This window comes from Plutella xylostella, chromosome 8, assembly GCF_932276165.1.
Source record: "Plutella xylostella chromosome 8, ilPluXylo3.1, whole genome shotgun sequence".
In the NCBI taxonomy this organism is placed as follows: domain Eukaryota; kingdom Metazoa; phylum Arthropoda; class Insecta; order Lepidoptera; family Plutellidae; genus Plutella; species Plutella xylostella.
The window spans coordinates 9,910,235-9,934,701 of record NC_063988.1 but is presented as its reverse complement, the minus strand read 5'-3'; the positions used below and the strand labels follow the sequence as shown (position 1 = coordinate 9,934,701).

General features: G+C 40.0%; 2 protein-coding genes across 2 annotated transcripts in view; one reads left to right on the top strand and one right to left on the bottom strand.

The window, feature by feature from the left end:
- Positions 1–31: 31 nt before the first annotated feature.
- On the top strand, positions 32–15,078 carry LOC105389359 (cationic amino acid transporter 2). Its single transcript, XM_048622421.1, has 15 exons — positions 32–368; positions 3,240–3,488; positions 3,815–3,943; positions 5,559–5,714; positions 6,751–6,855; positions 7,418–7,424; positions 7,846–7,976; positions 8,478–8,626; positions 9,201–9,298; positions 10,802–10,941; positions 11,443–11,545; positions 11,882–12,030; positions 12,829–12,995; positions 13,446–13,554; positions 13,890–15,078. Exons 1-15 carry the CDS (start codon positions 269–271, stop codon positions 14,027–14,029), a joined length of 1,932 nt encoding a protein of 643 aa, XP_048478378.1. The 5' UTR covers positions 32–268; the 3' UTR covers positions 14,030–15,078.
- Positions 15,079–15,998: 920 nt separating this feature from the next.
- LOC105389360 (cationic amino acid transporter 3) overlaps positions 15,999–24,467 on the bottom strand; it is a 36,495-nt gene continuing 28,026 nt past the window's right edge. Inside the window, exons 5-11 of the mRNA XM_011560458.3 lie at positions 22,194–22,480; positions 20,798–21,035; positions 20,391–20,493; positions 19,908–20,059; positions 19,246–19,400; positions 16,680–16,788; positions 15,999–16,262 (exon numbers count right to left, since the gene is read on the bottom strand). Coding sequence (XP_011558760.3) covers positions 16,144–16,262; positions 16,680–16,788; positions 19,246–19,400; positions 19,908–20,059; positions 20,391–20,493; positions 20,798–21,035; positions 22,194–22,480 — 1,163 coding nt within the window. The 3' untranslated portion in view covers positions 15,999–16,143. The remainder of the gene's footprint in view (positions 16,263–16,679; positions 16,789–19,245; positions 19,401–19,907; positions 20,060–20,390; positions 20,494–20,797; positions 21,036–22,193; positions 22,481–24,467) is intronic.

Here is a 24,467-nt window from a genome sequence, read left to right as displayed (position 1 = left end):
CAGTCATCTCACCTGTGTGTCAACTGTCAGTGTCAGTGCAGTGACGTTTAGTTTACAAAAGTTTCATGTTTCGTGTGTTTTTTGCGCGTGAAATAGTTTTATTTTCTTTCATTTTATAACTTAGAAAGTATGAGTTTACAGCTAATATCCAGACTATGTCGACGTTCATCATAAATACCCCCTTCACTCGTGTTTGAGCACAGAATTTTGTGCCGAAAATTCAGTGGTTTCTAAAATAGGTTAGGCGGTGCGGTGTCCTATTACAATAATGACTTTTCCTGATGAAAGTAATGGGTTTGTGCACTACGAGAGTGTGAAGGGCCGTGGAGATGGAGGCTCGTACTCCGTGCGACAGGCCTTCGTGGAGGGTGAGTTACAGCAACGTGTGATATCGACCTTGGACACGTATGCTGGCTGTAGATGAGGAAGGCTGAGGAGAGTGGTGCTCTAAGAGTGGAGTGTATGTTTGCTCATGATAATTATGGTTCGGAAAAATAGCATGTTTCCCCCTGGGTCTCCTGAGCCTGGGGTTAGCAATTTTATTTGTCTAACATTTTTTTAATAATATTATTCAGAAAATGCTTAATACCATGCCTAATTAAACCTTAACATGTCTGATTTCTCTATTATAGTAAGTTAACCACATAGTAGACTTATTCATTAGTTCAATCACATTAAGGGTGGCTTGCGTGACTTCCTATTTAAAGATATTTTAATTTTAGTTAGCTAAACGCATTTATCTCAATAAACGTATTTATACTAAACACAATTTGTATTGTCTTGCACGGCTCATTTGAAGTTGTAATTTAGCTAAACGTATTTAGCATGTGTTACGTTTCATTCTATGCATATTTTCATCTAAACTTTTAAGTTTTTAAATGTTTACGGCTAGAAAAATGCGTGAACAGAAACAAATGCCGTCAAAATTTTACTGACACTGTCACTAAGTGACACTTGACACTACACAAACAATAACAATGCCAAGATCTGTACAACATAAGAATTGAATTGATTTCTCCCTCTTCTGTAACTCCTCTGTCCTCTCCATATCCCCTCTAGTTCTGTTCTCCTATGAAAGCGTTGCGTTAGCATACCTACAGATGTTGGAATTTCATTTCAGTTTGTGATAAAACTCAAAGTAAGTATGAGTGGAAAAAGTAACTCACCAATATCAAGCAATACCATGAATGAAGGAAAACATCGCGAGGAAACCTACATATCTAGATTAAGCATATCTTGATATGTGAACACACCAACCCTCAGTGGACCAGCGTGGTGGGAAATGGTCCAAAATTAGGAATTGTAATGGTACTAGGTATAGGTACGACATGCTTCAATGCCGCCGTTTTTGACAGATACAATGCCACTAAACGTATTTAGCGGCGCTAAACAGCCAATTTTGGGTATTTAACTTTGACACTTCGATAAACGTATTTAAGAACAAAATTTTTGCTATGCAAGACGTTAATTGCATTTAACAACTTAAATGTGTTTATTTTACCCTTAAACACAATTATCATACGTTACGCAAGCCGCCCTAAGTATCCAATATATTTTTTACCACTGAATCAATCAAATTCAATCAGCTCTTATTGAAAGTTTTACTTTTGTACAAACAGTTTATTGTAGTATTGTATTGGTGATACAGTATCACACAGTGGACTAGCTTAGTGGCATAGTCCAAGGTAATAAAGATAGGGAGACCTTAAAGATAATTATGGTTGGTTCTACCTTTTTTGGCATAAGATTTATTTGCCTAATCTCGTATTGCATAGTAACGTTTGGTCAAAGTCTCGTTGCGCCGAAAATCGTATGGCATAAATCTCGTTTAGTAAAAAGTTATTTCGCTTAACATTGTTTAGCCTAATAATGGTATGGCCAAATCTTGAATAGCCTAATAATGCTATGGCATAGGTTTATTAGGTTTATACAAAGTAATAATATTCGTTTGGCTTTAACTTTGACGGAGCGTCTCCCTACATAGCGCAAACTGGTGCCTTGTATTGTTTCCGCTGTTTGGAAAACGCTCCGCTTCGCTGCGCTCCGCTTTGGTTTTGATGAACATGTGCACCTAACACGCTCCTCCTCGCTTTGCTCGTCGTCGCACCTATTTTTAGGTTTCGATCTCATGGGGTTTGTAATAATTACCTATATTGGTCGTTAACTTTCGATTTTTTGATCATACAATATCGTGATTTTCGGGGTGTAGGAGAAAAATACCACAATTTGTACATTTACTACATACTTAATATATTATTTATTAAGATAACATTACGAGAAACAAGATTATACATAGGTATAGACGAACATAAATTTGAGCAAACGAAACTTAGGTGTTTCAAGATTGTGCCTAAAGAGTTTTAGACGAAACGAGCCTTATGCCACATAAGTCTTGGCAAAGCGATGGTTCGGCCAAAAAAGTTTAGACCATACGAGTTATGCGAAATGAGTTTTGGTCAATAAAGATTATGCGAGATGAGCGGAACCCATTATGGTTGTACTATTCCATTTAGGTAAGCCCGGTGCAGGGACTACAAACACCATAAATAATAGAAAATTATGTTAATTTTCCTATTATTTTCAAATCTTAACTATACCCAAAAAATCCACCAAAATTGGCATGTAACATGATCTCAAGTGAATGTCCTATAAAAGATTTGCCCGACAACAGATTCACTTGACATTCATCAATTGATGCTGTGTCTGTTAAAACAATTAAATTGATTGCTTCAATCAATATTGTAGTGTTGGATCTTATTACAGGCTTATGATGAACAATGCCTACAGTGTTAGCGAGGACTCCATACAGTTGAGACCTAAAATGGTGAAGGAATACTTTGTAAATCTGAAAAATGGTGTTCTGTGTATGTGATCATTTTAAATATGGTGGTTTAATCTTTTGTTACTGAGGTTTTTTTTTCTTTAACACAATATTTATCGCATGCTTAGTTAGCCTCGGCCTTCCTCGTCCACCTACTGCCTGTCTTAGGTTTTCAGTCAAGAAGCCAGCTGTGATCCTATACTTGCCTGTTTGTGGTCTCCACTCTAGAACTCATTTACCCCACTGTTTAGAACCCTATCCAGCAGTTGACAATTACAATCTGAACTCAAACTCAAATCCTTTTAATCATCATAGAAATTTTTGTCTACTTCTATATTACAAGCTACTACTCTCCTTTCGAACTCTTTTTCTTTGAAGTAGAAAGAAGGACTCCTTTCTCAACCCACCCAACCCGCAGGTGGCATCCGAGGCGGCGCATCCCGCGCTCTCTCGCTCACATATCGAACGCTCAGCCGGCGCAAGGCAGCCGAGGAGGGCGTCGGGCGCCTGGCCCGGGTGCTCTCTGCACTGGACCTGACCGCCCTCGGTGTAGGCAGCACCCTCGGAGTGGGAGTGTATGTGCTGGCTGGAGACGTGGCAAAGAACTATGCGGGCCCGGCAGTGATATTGTCGTTTTTGCTGGCTGCGGTCGCTAGTGTTATGGCTGGTGAGTGGAATTGTTTTATTTAGGTAAATGGATGTAACTGTGATTTTGATACCTTTGCATTTTGAAAGGTCTTGATGCAGTAATTACTACACAGGTTTCTGGATTCACGATAAAAAATCACATATCTTGGTTAAAATGCCAGCCATCTACATTTATGAACAAATGATAAAAGCGGTTTAGAAACTCGCCCTTGTTGCAATATACTATAAATTAACGGCCGAGTGGCATAGCGTGCACCAATGGCATATCCCTCCAACACCCTATACCCCGAACCTCGAGAGCGACCTAAAAAGCATCTGCTCTTCACTAAAGACACATTTTCGCAGGTCTGTGCTACGCGGAGTTCGGCGCGCGCGTCCCGAAGGCGGGCTCGGCGTACGTGTACAGCTACGTGTGCGTCGGCGAGTTCATCGCCTTCATCATCGGCTGGAACCTCATACTGGAGTATATCATAGGTGAGAATGGGGAAGAAAACCAAGTTAAATTTTGTCAGCACTATCGAGTGGGCCTTTCAGGTTCTGACCAATTACATTATTGGGGAGAAAAAATTGCGACTGAACCAACCAATTAGAACTGGGGAATCGGGCCTACTCGACAGTGGCGACATCTGGAATTAGCTATGCGTTTTTCTTCTCATTACACTTAACGCAAGCGTATCTAATCCAGCTGCTGCAGCTACAAGGGTTCGTTATCGACATAGACCAATGTCACTATATCGCGATTCGCCATAAATACGGCGCTGTGATTGGTGGAACGCGCATTAAACGAGTTTATCGACGACGTCCTAGCGGCCGCTGTGGTAGCCTTGATTTTAGAACATCTACTATACAAGGCTCTATTTTGTGCGAAGATCGTAATGCCAGTCGCTGCGATTACGCTGATATTCGGTTATGTCCATTCAGCGTTTCTATTTATATCATTTATACTTATTTATATTGATAGTGAATTCGTAATAAATCAAGCCTCAAAGTTAGCAGTTGTGTGTAGATACGAGTTTGCCACGCAGCAAAATGTAGTACGAATTATATAACACCTTGGAAATGCTGAGTTTGCAGTAGGTAGACAGAAGCAATTGGGTCGATTGTTTATAATAGTAAAGCAGTCGGGATGTATTACAACAAATTATTACATACTATATTAAGCTATTAACATATGAAATATTCAATAGGTATCTAATAATCACTCAATTTTTTGCGTGAAGAAGACACTGTTATAACTGGTAACATTACCATATTATTTTAACTTACACGTGGTTGTCTCTTTAATAGTTTCTGACATCAAATTCCCTATTATTTTATATCTATTCCAATTGGGGCGGTTGAATCTGTAACAATAACATTTCCTAGAATAGGAGGGCTTCACTGCAATCTTATGCCTATTGATCATAGGTCATTTGCATATATGGATATCTCCACTATTCTCAGAAACTCACGAAACGTAGCTCACGTACCTATAACCTATCTCGATTCCGATGTGAATCTACGTGGCCTATCTTCAAATCAAATTAAATATTGGTCTATCTATATACCTATCTACATAGAATGTAGGACAGACAGACATAAGTTGACATAACCTTGTAATAAGAGTTGAAATGTATTTTCTATTGTAATTTAATTATATCGCATACGTCCTTACCACAAAATTTTACGCATGTGGTAAATGGCGTGTCTTACTTATGTTATGTACCTAAATCACAAAGATATACCCCCTTATTCATAGAGAAGTTACAAGACGTTTTAACTAATAAACTGTTTTGTCCCTCTCTGTCAAAGAACAAATTGTTCCGTGTCGGAGAGGGACAAAACAGTTTATTAGTTAAAACGTTTTGTAACTTTTCTATGAATAAGGGGGATAGATAGTGTGTTATGGGTAGCGCTTTAGAAGCAGATAATATATTATGTGGCCTAGTGACTTACGATTTTGGTACTGTTCACCGCTTCATCGCCGCTTTGGACAGCTCCGCATTGGTAGAGTGTGGGCCTAAATCCTAGTTTAATCTTATTCTGTAGTTAGACATATAGGACTAGGTATCTGTGTTACCTTTTATGTAAAGCCATTTATCTTCCACAGGCTCAGCAAGCGTCACCAAAGCCCTGAGCGAGTACCTAGACTCGCTACTAGACAAGGCGATATCCGGCCCGCTCCGCGCCGCGCTGCCGCTGCACTCGCCGCACCTCGCCGCCTACCCCGACGTCTTCGCCTTCGCCGTCATCATGGCCTTCTCCGGTGAGTCAACGATGAGGCGACGATGAGTTTCTTAAAGCTCAACGAGAGTGCGACGATGAGGCAACGATGGGTTTCTTAAAGGATCCTCTAGCAGCAAGTTTCAAATACGCAGCAATTTTGACGAGAACATTATACCGCGATGTAGCTTCGTCTTCGCGTGTGCTGCCATCTATTGGCAATGTCTGTCACCTCGTAGTCTTTAGCGTAGTCTTTTGTAGAAGGCGCCACTAGTGCCTTTGAAGCTTCCTCTTACCATGTGCTGCCATCTATTGTCACTATCCGTCATCTTGTAGTCTCATGGCCACTAGTGCCGGCGCTACTCTCCTGCACAAGGCGATGTCCGCCCCCCCCCGCGCTGCCGCTGCACTCGCCGCACCTCGCCGCCTACCCCGACGTCTGAGCCTTCGCCGTCATCATGGCCTTCTCCGGTGAGTCCACGATGAGTCAATGATGAGGCAACGATGAGTTTCTTACAGGATTCCCTAGCAGCCATTTTTAATTAGTGGCCGTGATCGCGATGTAGCTTCGTCTATGCAAGTGCTGCCATCTATTGGCACTATCTGTCACCTGGTAGTCTCGTACTACTACAGAGGCCGCCACTAGTTAAGCTTCCTCTCACCGTATGCTGCCATGTATTAGCAACTATGAGGCCACGATGAGTTTTGAGAATCCCCTAGCAGCCAGTTTTAACGCTGCCATTTTGACAAGATCATTATACCGCGATGTAGCTTCGTCTTGCTGTTAGCTGCCGTCTATACGATCTGTCTGACATAGAGGTCGCCACTAGTGCTCGTAAAGCGAGTGAGTATCTAAGAATTCAAGCTAGCATAGCTCTCCTGTCCTATTGAAATCGTGACTTATCCTGACCAAGAATAATATCGCCTCGGTCCCTTACTGCCCATTAAGTTATTTAGAATAGAATAGAAATTATTTATTTATTTGCTAAATTTACTCAATTAATTAGGTATTTATGTACTGCGTTTTTATGGTAAATAAACTTATTTGTATTTGTAAAAGTTTCCCATTTCCCCCGCAGTGGCGCTGGCGTTCGGCGTGAAGGAGTCGACGCGGTTCAACAACTTCTGCACCGGCGTCAACCTGTGCGTCGTGCTCTTCGTCATCATCTCCGGCTGCTTCAAGGGTATGCGCCTCATCAATATCATCATCATCACCAGCATATAAGATTCTTGCAGACAGTAATTTATATAACTATTTACCAATTTTGGTTACTTATAGACTATTTATATTAATCAATAAAGTAGCTGTTGCCCGCAAGCTCGCCTTCTTCTTGAAAAGTTTTCCCGTGGGACTTCTGAAATAAAAAATCCTATATCCTTCACCTGGTTCTTAGCTTCCTTTCTACCAATTTTCAGCCAAATCGATTCAGCCGTTCTTGAGTTAAAAGTTTGAAAAACTGACAACATACATTACAATTTATTTTTTTCTTAGCAATATTTGTCACCATAAATTATCCAACAAAACTATATGAAATAATTCACTTATCACCCCCTTGTAGCTGATACAAAGAACGGACAATCGCTCATGGTATTTCATTATTAAAATATTGTCACCATAAATTAAGCAACGACCAACAAAACTAAGAATAGAATAGAATAACATTTATTCAACTTAAAATTTTACAATTATTTGTTGATTGTCATTATTTTGAGTCGAAGAAATAACTCATCTATCACCCGTTCCAGCGGACACCAAGAACTGGCGTATCCCTGCCTCAGAAGTCCCGCAGGGGGGTCCCAAGAGCTTCGGCTCGGGCGGGTTCGCTCCCTACGGCGTCGCCGGCATCATCAAGGGGGCCGCCGTGTGCTTCTACGGGTTCATTGGTAAGTAGACATAACTTACGTCTATTATACTAGACACCAGGAATGCACACATTTCAGTGAAAACCACGCGTGCCGAACGCTGGACGGAACTTACTACGCTACCACAAAAAACTTTAAAAACCGTTTAAAAAGTGTTTAAAACCAAATTTGACAGATTTTGTAGGCGTTTGACAGCGCTGAACACCTGTTAAATACTGTCTAAGTTTTTGTGGTTAGACAATGTATGAACAAAAGTCCTTTCGGCTAGTTAATCCAGTATAATGTGGTGAAGTAGTGGCGCCATCTAGCATAAAGAACTGGCGTATCCCTGCCTCAGAAGTTCCTCAAGGTGGACCGAAGAGCTTCGGCTCGGGCGGGTTCGCGCCCTACGGCGTCGCCGGCATCATCAAGGGGGCCGCCGTCTGCTTCTACGGGTTTATTGGTTAGTCTTCACGTAAATCTGTATAACAATCCAAAGTACTATTGTAAAGTTGTCTTGTGGTAAAGATTGTATCGTAATTGTTACTTTTGACTTATCCCGCGGCCACGTCTTCGCGCAACATTTTGCATCGCCTAAAATTTTCTTTAAGTAAATTGAAGTGTATTTAATTTAGGGCTACACCGGTATTCACTTTCGGCACTACAATGATAAATATTAATCTGCTCTTTTGGTTTACGACTTAATAATTCCTGAGCCCGCGTTGTTCTATTATATTAAAAGTCAAAAAGTTTTACAGAATCAGCTCATGAGTACCCTTTGGCTTACAACATTGTTCCTGTATAAATTGCGCATACATGCATATTGAAAGATGAATCTACTCGTAGATGTGCTGTACGGTCGGTCGGTATTTAGCACTCAATATTTGTATGATGTATTAAACCTCGTTCGATTTCTTTAACGACCATTAACAATTCCCATTACCCGACCACTCCCTCTCCGCAGGCTTCGACTGCGTAGCCACCGCCGGTGAAGAAGCGCGGCGCCCTCAGAAGAGCATCCCCTTCGCGGTGGTGACCTCCCTGCTCGTGGTGTTCCTCGCCTACTGCGGAGTGTCGTGTGTGTTGACCCTCGTCATGCCCTACTACATGCAGGTCTGTACCATAGAGTATAATAATACTCTATTGAACACAACGACAGGACGACCGAATGGCGTAGTGGTTAGTGACCCTGACTACTGAGCCGATGGTCCCTGGTTCGATTCCCGGCTGGGGCAGATATTTGTTTAAACACAGATATTTGTTCTCGGGTCTTGGATGTGCCCGTAAAATGGCAATAGGCCCGCCCCCTATTACATTGGGACTAACATAACACTCTGGCGAAAAGTGGGTGCAGCAATGCACCTCTGCCTACCCCGCAAGGGAGTACATTAGTACAAGGCGTGAGTGCGTGTGTGTGCGTGTGAACACAACATAAATCAGACATAACCTAACCAACGTTAAAAGTCCCCAAAATTCAACACTAAAAGTCGCATAACTTTAGAATGGCTGAACGGATTTTGATAAAACATGGTTGAGAACACGCGGGCTAACATTGTCTATGATCCAAAAAAACAAAAACGAAAATCGATCCAGCCGTTTGGGAGCTACGCCTCTACAAACCTTTAAAACCTTGAAAATAACCTATTAAAACAAACAAAATATTGTAAACCTCCATGTTTGTTTTCAGGACGAGAAGGCTCCGTTCCCCTACGTGTACGACCAGCTGGGCTGGCCCTGGGCCAAGTACGCCGTCAGCGTGGGAGCAATCTGCGCGCTGTGCTCTAGGTAATAAGACCTACTTTTCCTGAATAAACATAAAATAAAAATAAAAAAATACTTTTAAAGTACATATTAGGAATGCCTGACAAAAAACAAATTTTTACGTTTGTCGTATCAATTTTACTGACAGAAAATTATATTCTGTCACTACTTGTTTGTGTTGTGTTAGAGGTACAGAGGGCCTTGCCAAAGGCAACTGACCCGAAGCCATGGCTTCGGTCTAACTCAGCTCTTGTATTGTACATTATTTGCTGGATTTTAACTTGATTCAGGCTAGACGCATTGTTAAATATGGGTACACTACATAATTCCGAATTACTTTTTTACGAATATGAAAATAACGATTTTTCAGATTTCGAATTTCATAGTTCCGAATAATTCACAATCCCGAATTTTAAGTTTCCGAATATCGAAAATCACGAATAGTTTATAAACGAAATTTCAAACAACACCTTTATTAAAATGACGAAAGTCAATTTTCCGAATATTATTATTTCGATGTTTCAAAAGTACGATTTTTTATTATATCGAATTGTTAAAATTACGAATCCCGAAGTTTTAATATTCCGAAAATACAAATTCCCGAATGTTTCTTAGTTAACAAGAAATGGTTATATGAATAATGCAGCATAATGCGTATAAAAACAATATTTTTTAAGCTATATTATGTGAAACGCTCCGCTCCGCTTCGCTCCGCTCCGCTTTGTTTTTCGATATCTATGTGCACCTAACACGCTCCTCCTCGCTTTGCTCGTCGTCGCACCTATCTTTAGGTTTAGGTCCTAAGGTTTTTAAGTTTAAACACCATAAAAATCCTAGCAATTGTTTTGCTCTAAATTTGAAACGCTCCGCTCCGCTTCGCTGCGCTCCGCTTTGTTTTTCGATATCTATGTGAACCTAACACGCTCCTCCTCGCTTTGCTCGTCGTCGCACCTATCTTTAGGTTTAGGTCCTAAGGTTTTTAAGTTTAAACACCATAACAATCCTAGCAATTGTTTTGCTCTATATTTGAAACGCTCCGCTCCGCTTCGCTGCGCTCCGCTTTGTTTTTCGATATCTATGTGCACCTAACACGCTCCTCCTCGCTTTGCTCGTCGTCGCACCTATCTTTTGGTTTTGGTTCTAAAGTTTTAAAGACGTTTATGTTTTTTTTGTCAAAATCACGAATTATCATATTTCCGATCGGGATTTGACTTTTTCGTGATTATAATAAATCGGTATTTTATTTTTCGTATATTAAAGTAATCGTATTTTTTAACATTCGAATATTTAACAATCGTAATAACAATATTCGTGATTATAATATTCGAAATTATAATTTTCGTGATTATTATAATTCGGTATTTAAAAAAATCGGTATTGCAATATTTCGTAAATTACATATTCGGGGTTATCAAATTCGGAAAAATGTTTTTCGGAATATTTGGGTGTTCCCGTTAAATATTTTTTCAACTTCTAAGTATGATCATTGTGTTACGTCTATGAAACTAACCTCACCCTTATCCCCAGCCTCCTAGGCGCGGTATTCCCTCTGCCCCGCATCATCTACGCCATGTCTTCAGACGGGCTACTGTACCAGTGCATGGGACGCGTGTCGGAGCGGTTTCAGACGCCGATAGTGGGGACCATGGTGGCTGGGCTGTTTACTGGTAAGGAAATTAAGAGTCTGAAAATGACCACCGCATTTCATGCCGATTCGTCTTCATACTGTTAGAAGGAATTATTCACAACAGCTTTGTGGCCGCACTCTCATCTCGAGGAATAACACAGAATAGAAGAAAGTTGTCTATGACATGTCTTGTCTATGGACTGAGCGTTCTCTGACGTTTACCGGCATCTTGTTCTCAAGCATAAATTGCGCATGGCTTCATGATTTTAATTTAAGCGAATCCTAGAAAATATAACATAGTAAGTAAATATTTTATCGCTTAAAAATACCAAAGGTGTACCTACAAAACAGTTTTAAGTAAATATTTCATGTTTTCTAATAGTTAAATTTTTTTAAAGATTGGGATTCGATTGACGTATTTGGCGATACGATTTTTTTCCTAGTTTTAGGGATACCAAAAAAGAAAACCATAATTTATGGACTGCAGGGTTAGCATTTCCCGAGTCTTATAGACCATAATGTATGTGTCTGTTATTGGTAGGTACTCTGGCGATGGTGTTTGAGCTGGAACAGCTGATCCACATGATGTCTATCGGCACTCTGCTCGCCTACTCTATGGTCGCCTCTTGCGTGCTCTTGCTCAGGTAAATACTTTCAACAGTTTCAACCTTAATAATTATTTTGGTTGAAATGTTATTATCTCTTTGTTATGGGGATGAAAAGCAGCGGAACTTTGGCAACACCTTCGATTATGTCTAATCGCATTAGACGTTTCAAAATAGCTACAAATTGAAAAAGGTAGCTTTTACAGACGAATGGCGCAACCGACAGTGCCTACTGGCGATTGAGCATATTATTATGATTAGCTAATTTTTGAAAATTAGTTTATTCAATTCATTTTTAGGGATGCATGCTTGGGGAGTCAGGGGTACTTTAATGTAATTTCTCAAATACTGTATAGACTAACATTAATCTTCCAGATACGAACGCACGCAATCCACGCACGGGCCGCGCGAGCAGCTGAACCTCTCCTTCAGGTCTGCGCTGAGGCAACTGTTCAATCTGGACAACCACAAGGCGCCGACTCGTCTGAGCTCGTTCCTTGTCACTGTGCTTGTCACGCTTTATGGTGAGTTGTCTGTTCCGTTCTATCTAACTAAGCAGTACTCCGAAATAATACGGTTTTTCAGATCAAAATTTATACTCTCGACAAGTTTACCCACTGATTCTGTCAAAACGAAAAACTTTCCCTTAGAAACATACCGGCAAAGTTCAGTTCAGCTCAATTTGATCAAGATATCACGCGATTTAGAATAGAATAGAATAAAATAGAGGATTTAATGTTTCGAGACGAGAGCTTGATATATTACTGTTACCAAAAGTAAATGAAAGGGCCTATTTTTGGCAATAAATGATTACTCGCTGATGTCGCTCGCTCAGCCTCTCCGCTCGGGCGGCGCTGAGACAACTGTTCAATCTGGACAACCACAAGGCGCCGACACGTCTGAGCTCCTTCCTTGTCACTGTGCTTGTCACGCTTTATGGTGAGTGGTATATCTGTCCTTTTCTAACCAGGATTTATGTACATAGGTATTACTTACATAAAACCATTTGTCATCGCCTCTAATAATGTAGATAGGAATGGAAAAAAAAATTGTTATCATAGACTTTTCTAGATGACAAAACATTATTTAAGTGTTTTCTTCTCAAATAGTGCCAATTGCATACTCTGTACCCTACCCTGTTACTGTAACGCGCAAAAATAAAATTTATAATGGCGGCCATTACCCGCGTCACACGTTTTAAACCTCCCCCTTAGATCGCTCTATATTTTTGAAACCCCATATCAAAATCCGTTTGCCTTATACTATGCAGTGATAGTGAAGGTGATGATGATAAAAGTATCTAAACAACATCCTCCCCGCAGGAGCCTGGTGCCTCCTACTAATGTACAACGTGAACGCTCACGGCGTGGACATCACGACACTACCCAGCTCGGTGACCGCCGTGCTGGTCGTGGGATCCGTGCTGGTGCTGCTGACGCTGGTGGCTATAGCCAGGCAACCCGTGTCCGAGAAGAAACTCGCTTTCTCTGTGAGTATTTTGTTTCCTGAGCGTATGTTACCGAAAGCTTTTAATCTATGTGCTACCTGGTTGGCCCGGCGTAATCCTAGATTCAGAGTAACTACCGGCTGGGTGTAGTGTAGTACAAAACAGTCAATGCAGTCATTAAAATCATTGACTGACTTTTTAATGACTGCATTGACTGTTTACAAATGTACTGATGAATAATATGATAGTCGAAACAGTTATTTAAAACAGCTTGTATGTTAAATATTTTTTTACTATTTTACCTTTCACCAGTGACTCCTACTCCTAGGTATATGTACCACAGAAAAAAAATGCTGCCAGTCAGAAAATGACCAACGAATATGAAAATTATGAAACGAATCTTTTGTACATGTTGTTATAAATTTTGGTTTAGTCCATGTATGTCGTGTTTCACGTGTTAAGTTCGTCATTCAACAATGTCCCTTATTCCAGGTGCCATTCGTGCCGTGGTTGCCCGGCCTGAGCATCCTCATTAACGTGTACCTCATGCTGAACCTCGACTACATGACCTGGGTTCGATTCGGGGTCTGGATCGCTGCCGGTAAGTTGTGATGTAAATAAACCTTGTACCCAAATGGCATAATGAGATAGGTAGTAAAGGAACTAAAGTAACCGGCGTAGCTCTTAAAGCTTGTAAAGCTTGAGTTTTGAAAGCACTAGACCCACGGCTGGCCTACCTAAATTTTTTATTGAAACGTTTTGAAGCGACAAGGTGCCTGCGCCGCGCCTTCGCCTTATGCCTTTTCTGTGTAATTCGCGCCTTAGACTTAGATTTTATATTTACACTAATTATAGGCCTAATACTAAAATAAACTAATAATTAATTTTAGGCCTTGAAAATCGTCTACATTAACTCATCATTCTAATCCCCCTTAGGTCTCCTAATCTACATAACCTACGGCGCATGGCACAGCTCCGAGCGACGTCGGAACGCCGATTCTCTTCAACTAGCCGACTTACACAACGACAGTCAAACAGCCTTGCTGCAACACAACATAGCACAGACGCTCGGCTGACAGGAGAGAGACAGACGTAGCGCGAGGGAGAGAGATAGCAACAGCTTCGGAGATAAAGGTACTAAGAGGAGGGAAAGAGATAGGAGTGAAAATGGCGCGGCGGTATTGACCAATGGGAAGGAAGATAAGGATAAAAGTTTGTTTGTGATTGGAGAGGAATGTGTGAGTCCTAGTAGTACTGTTGTATCGTTTATTTCAAGTATTTAGTAGGTACCTACTTTGATAAACAATAACCGAACTTGTTTATCACAGATTTAGTAAGTATAAGATTTTCGGCTGTGTTTTTTTGGTTGTTTTAAAAGAGTAGGTTTGGTTGATATTTATGTTAAGTTATTGTATTTATATTGATATGTATGATTGACATGCATTTTGTTTAAGTTGTTGTCATAATTTAACTTTAGGTATTTGACGAAGTGTCGGTAAAAAGTTACTTAGTATTAATATACAACATTAGGCGTGGTTTTTGAAACAGTTTAGACGCAGTTTTTAAGCATCCATGATGGTAATTGTACTTAATATACCTTTTCATTGCAGTACAGTATTACAAAAAAAACAGTATACAAAACAAGTGAACTAAATCAATCGACAATAAATCCATATGTTTGTGTATAAGTGAATATGTATCATAAAATATATCTAATTTTTTATAGTTATTAGATAAATATGTTTATAAATATTATTCAGTATTTAGATTAGTCCACCGCTGTGAAACAGCTACGTAAGTTTTACTGAAAATAACGCATTGCATTTGGCTCCTTGAGGCTGACTCTTATATCCAAAGACATAGAGTATTGTTTTGAGCGCTGCCACTTTTTTTTAATAAAAATAACCCTAGGCTTTATAAAGGTGAATCTCGAGCCATTGGTAAAATATGTTTTAATAAACCGAACCATGTATTTATTCCAATCAATATTTAAAGTGTATACTTATGGTACTTATTTATTAATTTAGAAACTATTTTTAGATCTGGAAATTATTTAAAAATCATGTTGCCTGGTTATTTATTTAGATTTAGTGTTTTATGATCTAGTGGTTTATGCCTTAGGGATTAGTATAATTAGTATTTAGGAACAACGTACTTATTATATTGTAACAAATAAGTATTTTGACATAAAATAAACACGTACTTTAGAAAAAAAACTTTGTTTTACATCATTTAAAGTTTAATTGTTCATTCGACCATCCCTTACATAATCACAGATTATAAACATAACAATTAAAATCACAAGCAAATCTATCGTTAAAACTAATAAATTAATCACACATATTATCACAACATTCAGAGTCAATATTGTCTAAAACTAGACAAGTAGTCAATATTGTCTAACACCTAAAAAGTCACAAAATCATAAATAACAAAAAATAGACACACAAAAACGGCTTGGCCGACAAATAATATAAAATCTAATCTATCGATTTTATTAATTTATAGAAATATAATTACCCCTGTTTCACTTATTGATTTATTTCTGTTTTCAACACAATAGATGTCGCTGTGTGAATCCGACTGCCAAACGGATTTCTAGATAATATTGGCGGCTATCCTTACATTTTAAATAAAATTATTTACATACATCATAAAGGCCACTTATTCATACTAACATAAATCTCATGGCATGGTCTAGGAAGCTTGTGGAATGTTAACCGATTTATTTAAACTATCCACACTTACAACTACATACTAAAATAAAATGTTTAAGGACGGACACAATTTATGTCTTACCTGCCTAATAATAAGGTTCATTGTAAGTAAAATTATGCGTTCTAGCCTAATGAAAATGGCTCAATTTATCTGTAAAGTTGAGGCAAATTGTTATTTTATGGATTGCTAATTATTATCATTAAAATTTAAAGTCAGTTAATGCTTTAGATACCTACTTGTATAATGGGTTATTTAGTCTATCTTTATGGCATACTACATTATGGCTTTGTCTTATGTAAGTAGGAAATCACTGTTGTGCTATTTTTATCTATGGCAGTCCTTGATATTTCATAACTTGATACAACGTTCTATTTCGTTCACTCTCAATGCTTGTGAAAAGGAAAGATATTTCATAGCATCTCTGCTTCTCTAGTTTATAGTCATACACACAATCACATGACTTCATTTTTGTCTAGAATTTCGTCGTAAACTCATTTTTGTTAAGTTTCTTCTCGGGCACTTCTGTCACTGGTTTGTTGTTCTCATTTAATGAGCTGTTTCGTACTCCATAGCCGAAGTATATTAGGTAACCTGCGGATTAAATAACAACATGTTTATGTTGAGGATAGGGCATGGCCGGCAGAGGGCGGGTTGGACAAGTAAGAGTAGATACCACGAATAGGCTAAATAGGATAAATAATAGAAAACGAGTCCGCTGGAGCAACGATATTAGCCAGATAGTACGCTGGCATTCCTTGGGGAAAGGTTAATGTGTCGCTACGCTAATGATCATGATGGGTAGCCAATAATGCTTGAACACATAACTGCAATGTTGTCACCCTCACACTTGAAGGTATTACATAAGAGAGAGCGTGACCTTGCACTGGCTGTGAGTTCGCATTTCGCTGATTCTAAGTGTCTTGTATAAGGCAGAGAAATCTGACCCCTCTCAGCTGCATTCTTACTAAGAGAGTGGGGTCAGGTTTCTCTGCACATGACCGTACTCACCGCAGACGAGCCAGATGATGAAGCGCACCCAGGTCTGGTAGTCCAGCTGCACCATGAGGTACACGTTCATGCACACCGACAGGAACGGCACCAGCGGGACTAGCGGAACCTGATGAGGAAATGATGCTATTTTAGGATTGGGGACTTTAAGTAGACCATTAGACCTTCCACCACGTTTAGCTCTTGTATACGTCACCGATAGGCTAAGAATAAGCTATTTGGTTTCTTGGGAATCGCTTCCATCTTCATCTGTTAGTGAGGGCTTTTGTTAATAAATAAATAAGTGACAGTAGTGACGTAGTGACGTACTTGTCTACTGTACGAATCTTGTAATTATTACTAAGTTTGTACAGTTAGTAAGTTCGACGCGCCCTTGACAATCAGCGAATGATGGTGATGGTGACAAACCCAGCATAGACCAGCTCTAGTGTTTGCCACCGATATGCAAAAGAGGGGCATATTTTGCAACATGATGTCCGAAAACATAATGCCTCGCTTGCTCATCGTAAAACCAAAGAGCTAAAAACCGAGTGCGGCATAAGCTTTTGTCTCACTTCACAATTGCAAAATAAGCCAAAAAGGGGTGACTGTTTTAGAATGGGGTTACAAGTTATTTCGGATGACATCATAAATCATCATGTGACATTGTAACGTTGTAGACGTACATGTCTTTAATTAAACGTATCTTAACTTAAAACTTTTTTTTTTTCATTTTAACACTTAACTACGTAATAAATAAAATAAAACATTAATTAAATCAAATAACTAAAACTAAATAACATTTTAAAACATAACTTCTTTTAAAGTACATTCGCACTCAAAATACTGAAACGTAATCTGTAGTCATAAACAGTTTATGGTAGAAATTTAGTTTCATAAACCTGCCCACATTTTAATATTGGTAGAAATTTATTGTTCATAACCTTGTATTATTTTTAACATTCCGTGACATCGTGACACTTTCAACGGCTGTCGCCGCTCGCTAGCCATTCATTAGCTTTGCCATCACTGGACTCGAACGTACGCTTGCGCATCTAAATAATAATTGCTTTCGCACATATCATTGCGACTTAAAAGTAAATTTTTAAATAGATAGTGCACCTTAAGTGTCCTAACCGTTCCGGGTCCGCTATACAAGGCGCTGCTGGCTCTGTGTACCTGTGTTTTACATAAATCCTCAAACCCCCATATTGGGGTTTCAGTACGGGATTTAGAAGACCTAGGCTTCTCGCTTGGCTACCTACTGCTGCCTACCCTCTGCTTCGCTTCCGCTTCGGACCTACAGCTTAGCACGGTGACCTACAACCCTGCCCGTGGCTGACGACCTGTTCCACCGGCATCTGACCATCCAGGGGAGTGCTTGAACTACGCAGTGAAATCAGATACTAGGCCGACACACCACGACCCGTTCTACCGACTTAGGTGGCCTGCGGCCATCAATAAATTTATTTTCGTTGGACCTACCTACCTCTTTCTCACACTGGCGCCCAACGTCCGTAAGACCGGGGGGTCACACTGGCGCCCAACGTGGGGCGCCAGTGTGACGTTCCCTACCTGTTTACCTATCGTCCCTACTGGGAGGTAAATGAAAGAGGTAGGTAGGTCCAACGAAAATAAATTTATTGATGGCCGCAGGCCACCTAAGTCGGTAGAACGGGTCGTGGTGTGTCGGCCTAGTATCTGATTTCACTGCGTAGTTCAAGCACTCCCCTGGATGGTCAGATGCCGGTGGAACAGGTCGTCAGCCACGGGCAGGGTTGTAGGTCACCGTGCTAAGCTGTAGGTCCGAAGCGGAAGCGAAGCAGAGGGTAGGCAGCAGTAGGTAGCCAAGCGAGAAGCCTAGGTCTTCTAAATCCCGTACTGAAACCCCAATATGGGGGTTTGAGGATTTATGTAAAACACAGGTACACAGAGCCAGCAGCGCCTTGTATAGCGGACCCGGAACGGTTAGGACACTTAAGGTGCACTATCTATTTAAAAATTTACTTTTAAGTCGCAATGATATGTGCGAAAGCAATTATTATTTAGATGCGCAAGCGTACGTTCGAGTCCAGTGATGGCAAAGCTAATGAATGGCTAGCGAGCGGCGACAGCCGTTGAAAGTGTCACGATGTCACGGAATGTTAAAAATAATACAAGGTTATGAACAATAAATTTCTACCAATATTAAAATGTGGGCAGGTTTATGAAACTAAATTTCTACCATAAACTGTTTATGACTACAGATTACGTTTCAGTATTTTGAGTGCGAATGTACTTTAAAAGAAGTTATGTTTTAAAATGTTATTTAGTTTTAGTTATTTGATTTAATTAATGTTTTATTTTATTTATTACGTAGTTAAGTGTTAAAATGAAAAAAAAAAAAGTTTTAAGTTAAGATACGTTTAATTAAAGACATGTATGTCTCCAACGTTACAACATCCTGTATGCTAAGTAATACCGTAGGTACTTTATTTTGTCCCACTACTGGGCAAAGGCCTCCTTATAAACTGACCACCGTTCCCGATCATGTTCTTCCTTCAGCCGTTGGGACGGGGCTCTACACAGGATACATAAAAAAACTTACCGTGAAAGACAGATGCTTGGTGTCCTGCCTCGGCTGCCGGTACAGCACCACGAGGGAAGCCAGCAGCAGCGCTCCCAGAGCTGCTAGAGCCGCGGAGATCACGCCGCTGCTGCCCGTGAACGTCATGAGCGAGCAGGTGGCTAGGGCTAGCACGACTGTGGGGGAGTGAAGGGTGGAGATTATGTAAAGAGTGAGGTGGTTGGAAGGGAAAAGGCTAGCGTTAAATGGGAGAGCAGGTGGTCAACCGATAAGTTGATTAGACGGATCGCATTTCTTTTCTTCTGTCGCGAGCTTGCGAACGCCTAGTTGAGAAGAAAGAAAAAGCGATCCTTGTACGTTACGCTTATAATTATGTTTTGTGACCTTGTGATTGAACACACCTAGGGTTGTCGTAATCTTCAATACCTTCCTTAAAACTCTTTCTTTTAGAGACTTTTCTTTTCCATAATAAATGGGACTGAGAAAATCAAAAACCTAAAGAGGCAAGTTAGCCAGACATACTTATCTGGCGAAAAATCATTTTTTCGAATGGAGATCAGTAACAAACTAATGTAGATCCGCAAGGTCTGCACCCTAAATGATCCAATTTATTATAGCTAGCGCTTGATAGAAGTCTACATCGACCATAGCACGGTTATTCACTGACATCAAAGAACACTTACAAACAATAGCAATGGTAGCCTTAGCTATATTGCTGGACAGCGCGGTGGGCTGCTTCAGGCCCAGCAGGTTGAGCGTCTGCTGCAGCAGCGCGGCCGCCGACAGCGAGCGCGGCTTCAGCTCCGACGGGGGCAGCGGGGACTCCTCCTCGTATCTGTGGGTGTGACAAGACATTTTATCATAATAATATGAATTCTAGCCCTGCAGGATGCACAGTTATGAAGTATATAGATATTTACTTAGATATAGAGATGTAAAACCCTTCAGTGCACTCAGTGAGTTCAGTTACTCGGGATTATTTAATTTACCTACGTAATATTTTAGACAGTTTTAAGCCCTTCAGCTCCCTGAATCGTCGAAGGCCGGTACTGGTGGGAAGACCGTGGAAAGAGTGTTGTGGTGCTTCTTTGTAAATGCCTATGTCGACCAATGGATTACTATTGGCTGATGATGAAGGAGGTATATGTACTAAAGCTGGTGGTTACCGCAGTATGAGCACGCTGGTGGCCACGATGGTGTAGGCGAGCAGCGTGCCGATGGACATCATGTCGATCAGCTGGTTCAGGTTGAAGATCGTCGCCATCACCGCTGGAAGTATAATACATCGACATTGAACAAAGTGCAAAAGAGAGAAGATATTAGAAGTTACTGGCTAGAAAGATTGCATAAAGATCCTTAATTGAGATAGATCATCACATCAGTCACCAAAACCAAAATCGATTACAGACGTTATGGATAAATGTGTGTTGTAGTGCTCACGGTTTAACTATGTTTAACGTAACCGCGGGGAAAATTTATGCAGTAAAAATTATTATGAAAGCACGTGGCCGTTTCCGTGCAGAATTTCAATCTTGAGTACTCACCCATTGTTTATTAAAAACAAACAACTCACCAGAAAACAACCCCGACAAGATCGTCGCCAGAATAGGCGTCTGCGACTTCTTGTTAATCTTCGCCAGAGGTCTAAATAGCACTCCATCCGTGCCCATGGCGTACAGCACCCGCGGCAGAGGGAACATGGCGCCCAGCAGACTCGTGCAGAGAGCAAAGATGGCGCCGATGGTCACCAGCCACTTGATCACGGGCATGCCTACCTCGGTGAAAACGTGGGGGAATGGTGCGTCTGCGTCCTGGAATACGGGGGTGGTTGGTTAGAAAGGTTGGGGTTTAAGGGGATGTTTATAAAGGGGGGTAAACGGGTGAGCCAGATGCAGGCAGAGAAGGTAGAATATGGGGTAGCGGGGGTAGTGTTGTTGAAAAATGAAGCGCGGGATGTCTTCCAATGTGCTGGACCGACGAAATTAGTAGACGGCAGTTGCTATGGATAGGTAAGAAAGACGTTACAACACTCAGTACTCGGGTACTGAGTGTAGGTATTTGTAACTCTCCTTAGGCCTATGGGCTACGATTGATTGGTACTCTCAAGACGTTTTGTGGCATTGTGCATTCTTTCTGAGTTTTCTGACTATCAATTTCTATAACGTAGCTTTACACAGTCTGCTTTGTTTTGTTACTAAGTAAGATAAGGCGCGTTTCGCGGTCCTAGTTAGTTATAGAAACTACTTAGACACGGTTGAATAGTCAATGATGTTGATTCTGAAGGCAGAAATTCTAATTTTAAGGCTGTCAAACTAAAAAAATTGCTAGCATAAAATGACATTTACGGAAACAATCATAGAGTCGAATTTTAAACAAAGAAATTAAGGTTTTGACGTCTCTAAATTTAAAATTTCCGCCTTCAGAATCGATATCAATGTCAACTCTTGTGTTTCTGGTGATAATCGGTCCAGAATAGGTATTTCAATAAAGACATTTTATATCACTTAGGTCGTGAGCGATGAAATAATTAAATATGAGCAGGTGCATCGTTTCACTAATTGATTAGGAATTGAAGTTTTACAATAGAGTGATGAATGTATCAATTGATGCAAGAGTCCATTAATTCAAGAGTCCATAGTGACAAAGAAGTGATTTATGTGTATAAACAATGCTATGCAAAGTGCCGATTGACACAAGAATGCTATAACATCCACATCCCACTCACAATAAAATAATGCACAAATTTAACACCTTAGCAAAACATCCTTTAGTGCACACACATTAAGATACATTGTATTTTTATTGAGAGCAATTTATTTCAGTTGATCGTTAATACCGCGGAGGGGAAAAAACTACGACAAGAGACACCTAACAACACTCGTGCAATGCATAAAGGATGTTTCATCATATTTTTAAACCATCAGAAACCTGACGACACCTTTTTCGTCAAATCAAGTCAAGAACCTCACCTGCAGATAATACGGCCACATCATGGTCAACACCGTCGCAATACTAAAATACGACGCAAAGATCACGATCAACGAGACCACAATCGACAGCGGAATATCCCTCTTGGGGTTCTTGGCTTCCTCTCCCGTGGTGGCCACGCAGTCGAAGCCCACGAAGCCGAAGAAGCATTTAGCGGCGCCTGCCATGACCCCGGCCAGCCCCCACGGCATGAACCCTCCCGCACCAGCTGCGCCCTGGTACTCTGGGGGGATTTCGGAGACGTCGATGCGCCAGTTCGCTGGGTCGCCTGAGGGGGTGAGAGAGGTTTTGTTTAGTTGGGAATTTAGTTTCTTCTTAGCGTGTCGATGGCAGAAACTACAGGTAGACTTGCGTTAATCAATTAGATTATTGACAGTCACTGACTGCTCGGGTGTGCCGGCAGTGGCGGATTTACAAATTTGCCGCCCGTAGGCCATTCATATTTTGCCGCCCCTACTGACTTTTGAAATTCAATACGTTAGTTTCATTCCGTTATTAGTACGATTGTGAACTTAATCATATTTCTGTCATTTAATTAGATTATTTTTGCAACCCGCTATGTACTGAAGAGTTTAATGTTAACCTAAAAAGTTTAATTTAACAGGCAAGTAAAAAACCCGTAAAAAGACTTTACAGCGTAAAATATCTGTAACTTTTAAAAATCGATTTTCAGCAAACTTATTGTCTAAGAAGCGTGTTTTGAAACTATACAAGGCCAGAACGCACCCATAGTGTACTAGCACTGTATAGTATCAAGTGAAAAAAAAAAAAAATTTACTTGAAAATATACACGATTTGTGCGTACTAATCGCGTATACTTTCAATTTGGGATTTACTGAATCGTTCTTGAAAATATACATTGCTATTACGCACATTGCTTGATTGGCGTAGGTACTTGTCGCATATGATTTATACCTACATGCTGATTCTGAATTACTTAACTATTTTGGTAAATGTACATGACTACAATTTACTTGTTCTGCCTGTCATACCTATAGAATGTTAATAAATAAAGATGAACAAGCTCTAATTTGATTGATAAATTGATATTTATAGCAATCATACTTACAAGTTAGAATACTAATATCTTATTATTTATATGAATTAAGAGTAATACCTACTACACTCACGAGCAATGAAAAAGTTCCAGTGACGATAGCTCCTGAACGGAAAAGACTAGCTAAATGACGCCGCCGCCGTCGGCAATATTAAATTACATTTAACAGTGCATCAAAATGTTATTAAAACCAACTAAAAACGTAAATTTTGATCAAATTCTAAATTAAATTAATGTTTTAAAAAATTGGGGTTATTTGGTGTTGACTTTTTGCTACTTGGACTTATTCATTGCTCGTGAGTGTAGAAGGTTTTAATTACCCTATAGACCTATTACTGACGTATTTTTCATCAAGTTTTGAAATCAACGTAATTGTCTTTTATGAATTGTTCTACACCCTCTTCAGAGATATTTTTTACTATTTAGAACAGTTCTACAGTTTAATTTAAATCAATTAACTTTTTAACAGTACGATGTAAACAAAAAACACGTTACGAAAACAATGTCAAGTGCGGAATGATGATGCAATGTTTAGAAAGCAATAGACTTATTACTATTTCGCATGAAAGAAAGAGAGAGCAACAATTCAAAATAACTACCTGGTAACTAATCACGTATAGTTTCAAGTGCTTGCATGGCCGCTTGGCACTTGAAAATATACACGATTAGTACGCAGTGGTAACTGCTGCAGTATATTTTCAAGCCATAATTTTGGCCGAACTTACTTGAAATATACGCGATTAGTGCGTAATGGCCTTGTATACTTTCAAGTAAATCATAGCACCATTTTAATTTGAAAATATATACGCGAGCAGTCCCAACCTCTGAGTTCTGGCCTTGTATAGTTTCAAAACACGCGTCTAAGAAAACTCTCCCGTAGAACACATGTGATACAAAAAAAAACTAAATTGAAATCGGTTCATTCGTTCAGCCCTCCCTACTCTTGAAAGGCAATGTATTGCGTCTGTCTTTCGTTGTCAACATTTAAAAAATCATAACTTCTCTTCAAAAGCGTTTTTACAATAAAGACTAAAAATACTTATGTAACGGGCTAGGTAATGCCTATTTTAAGAACCTAGAAACAAGAATATAATGCATACAATTTAGAAGTTATTTTTCAAAAACGCCAAAAAATACTTTTTTTGGCCAAAATCTAAATGTTGCCAACGCAAGACAGACGCAATACATTGCCTTTCAA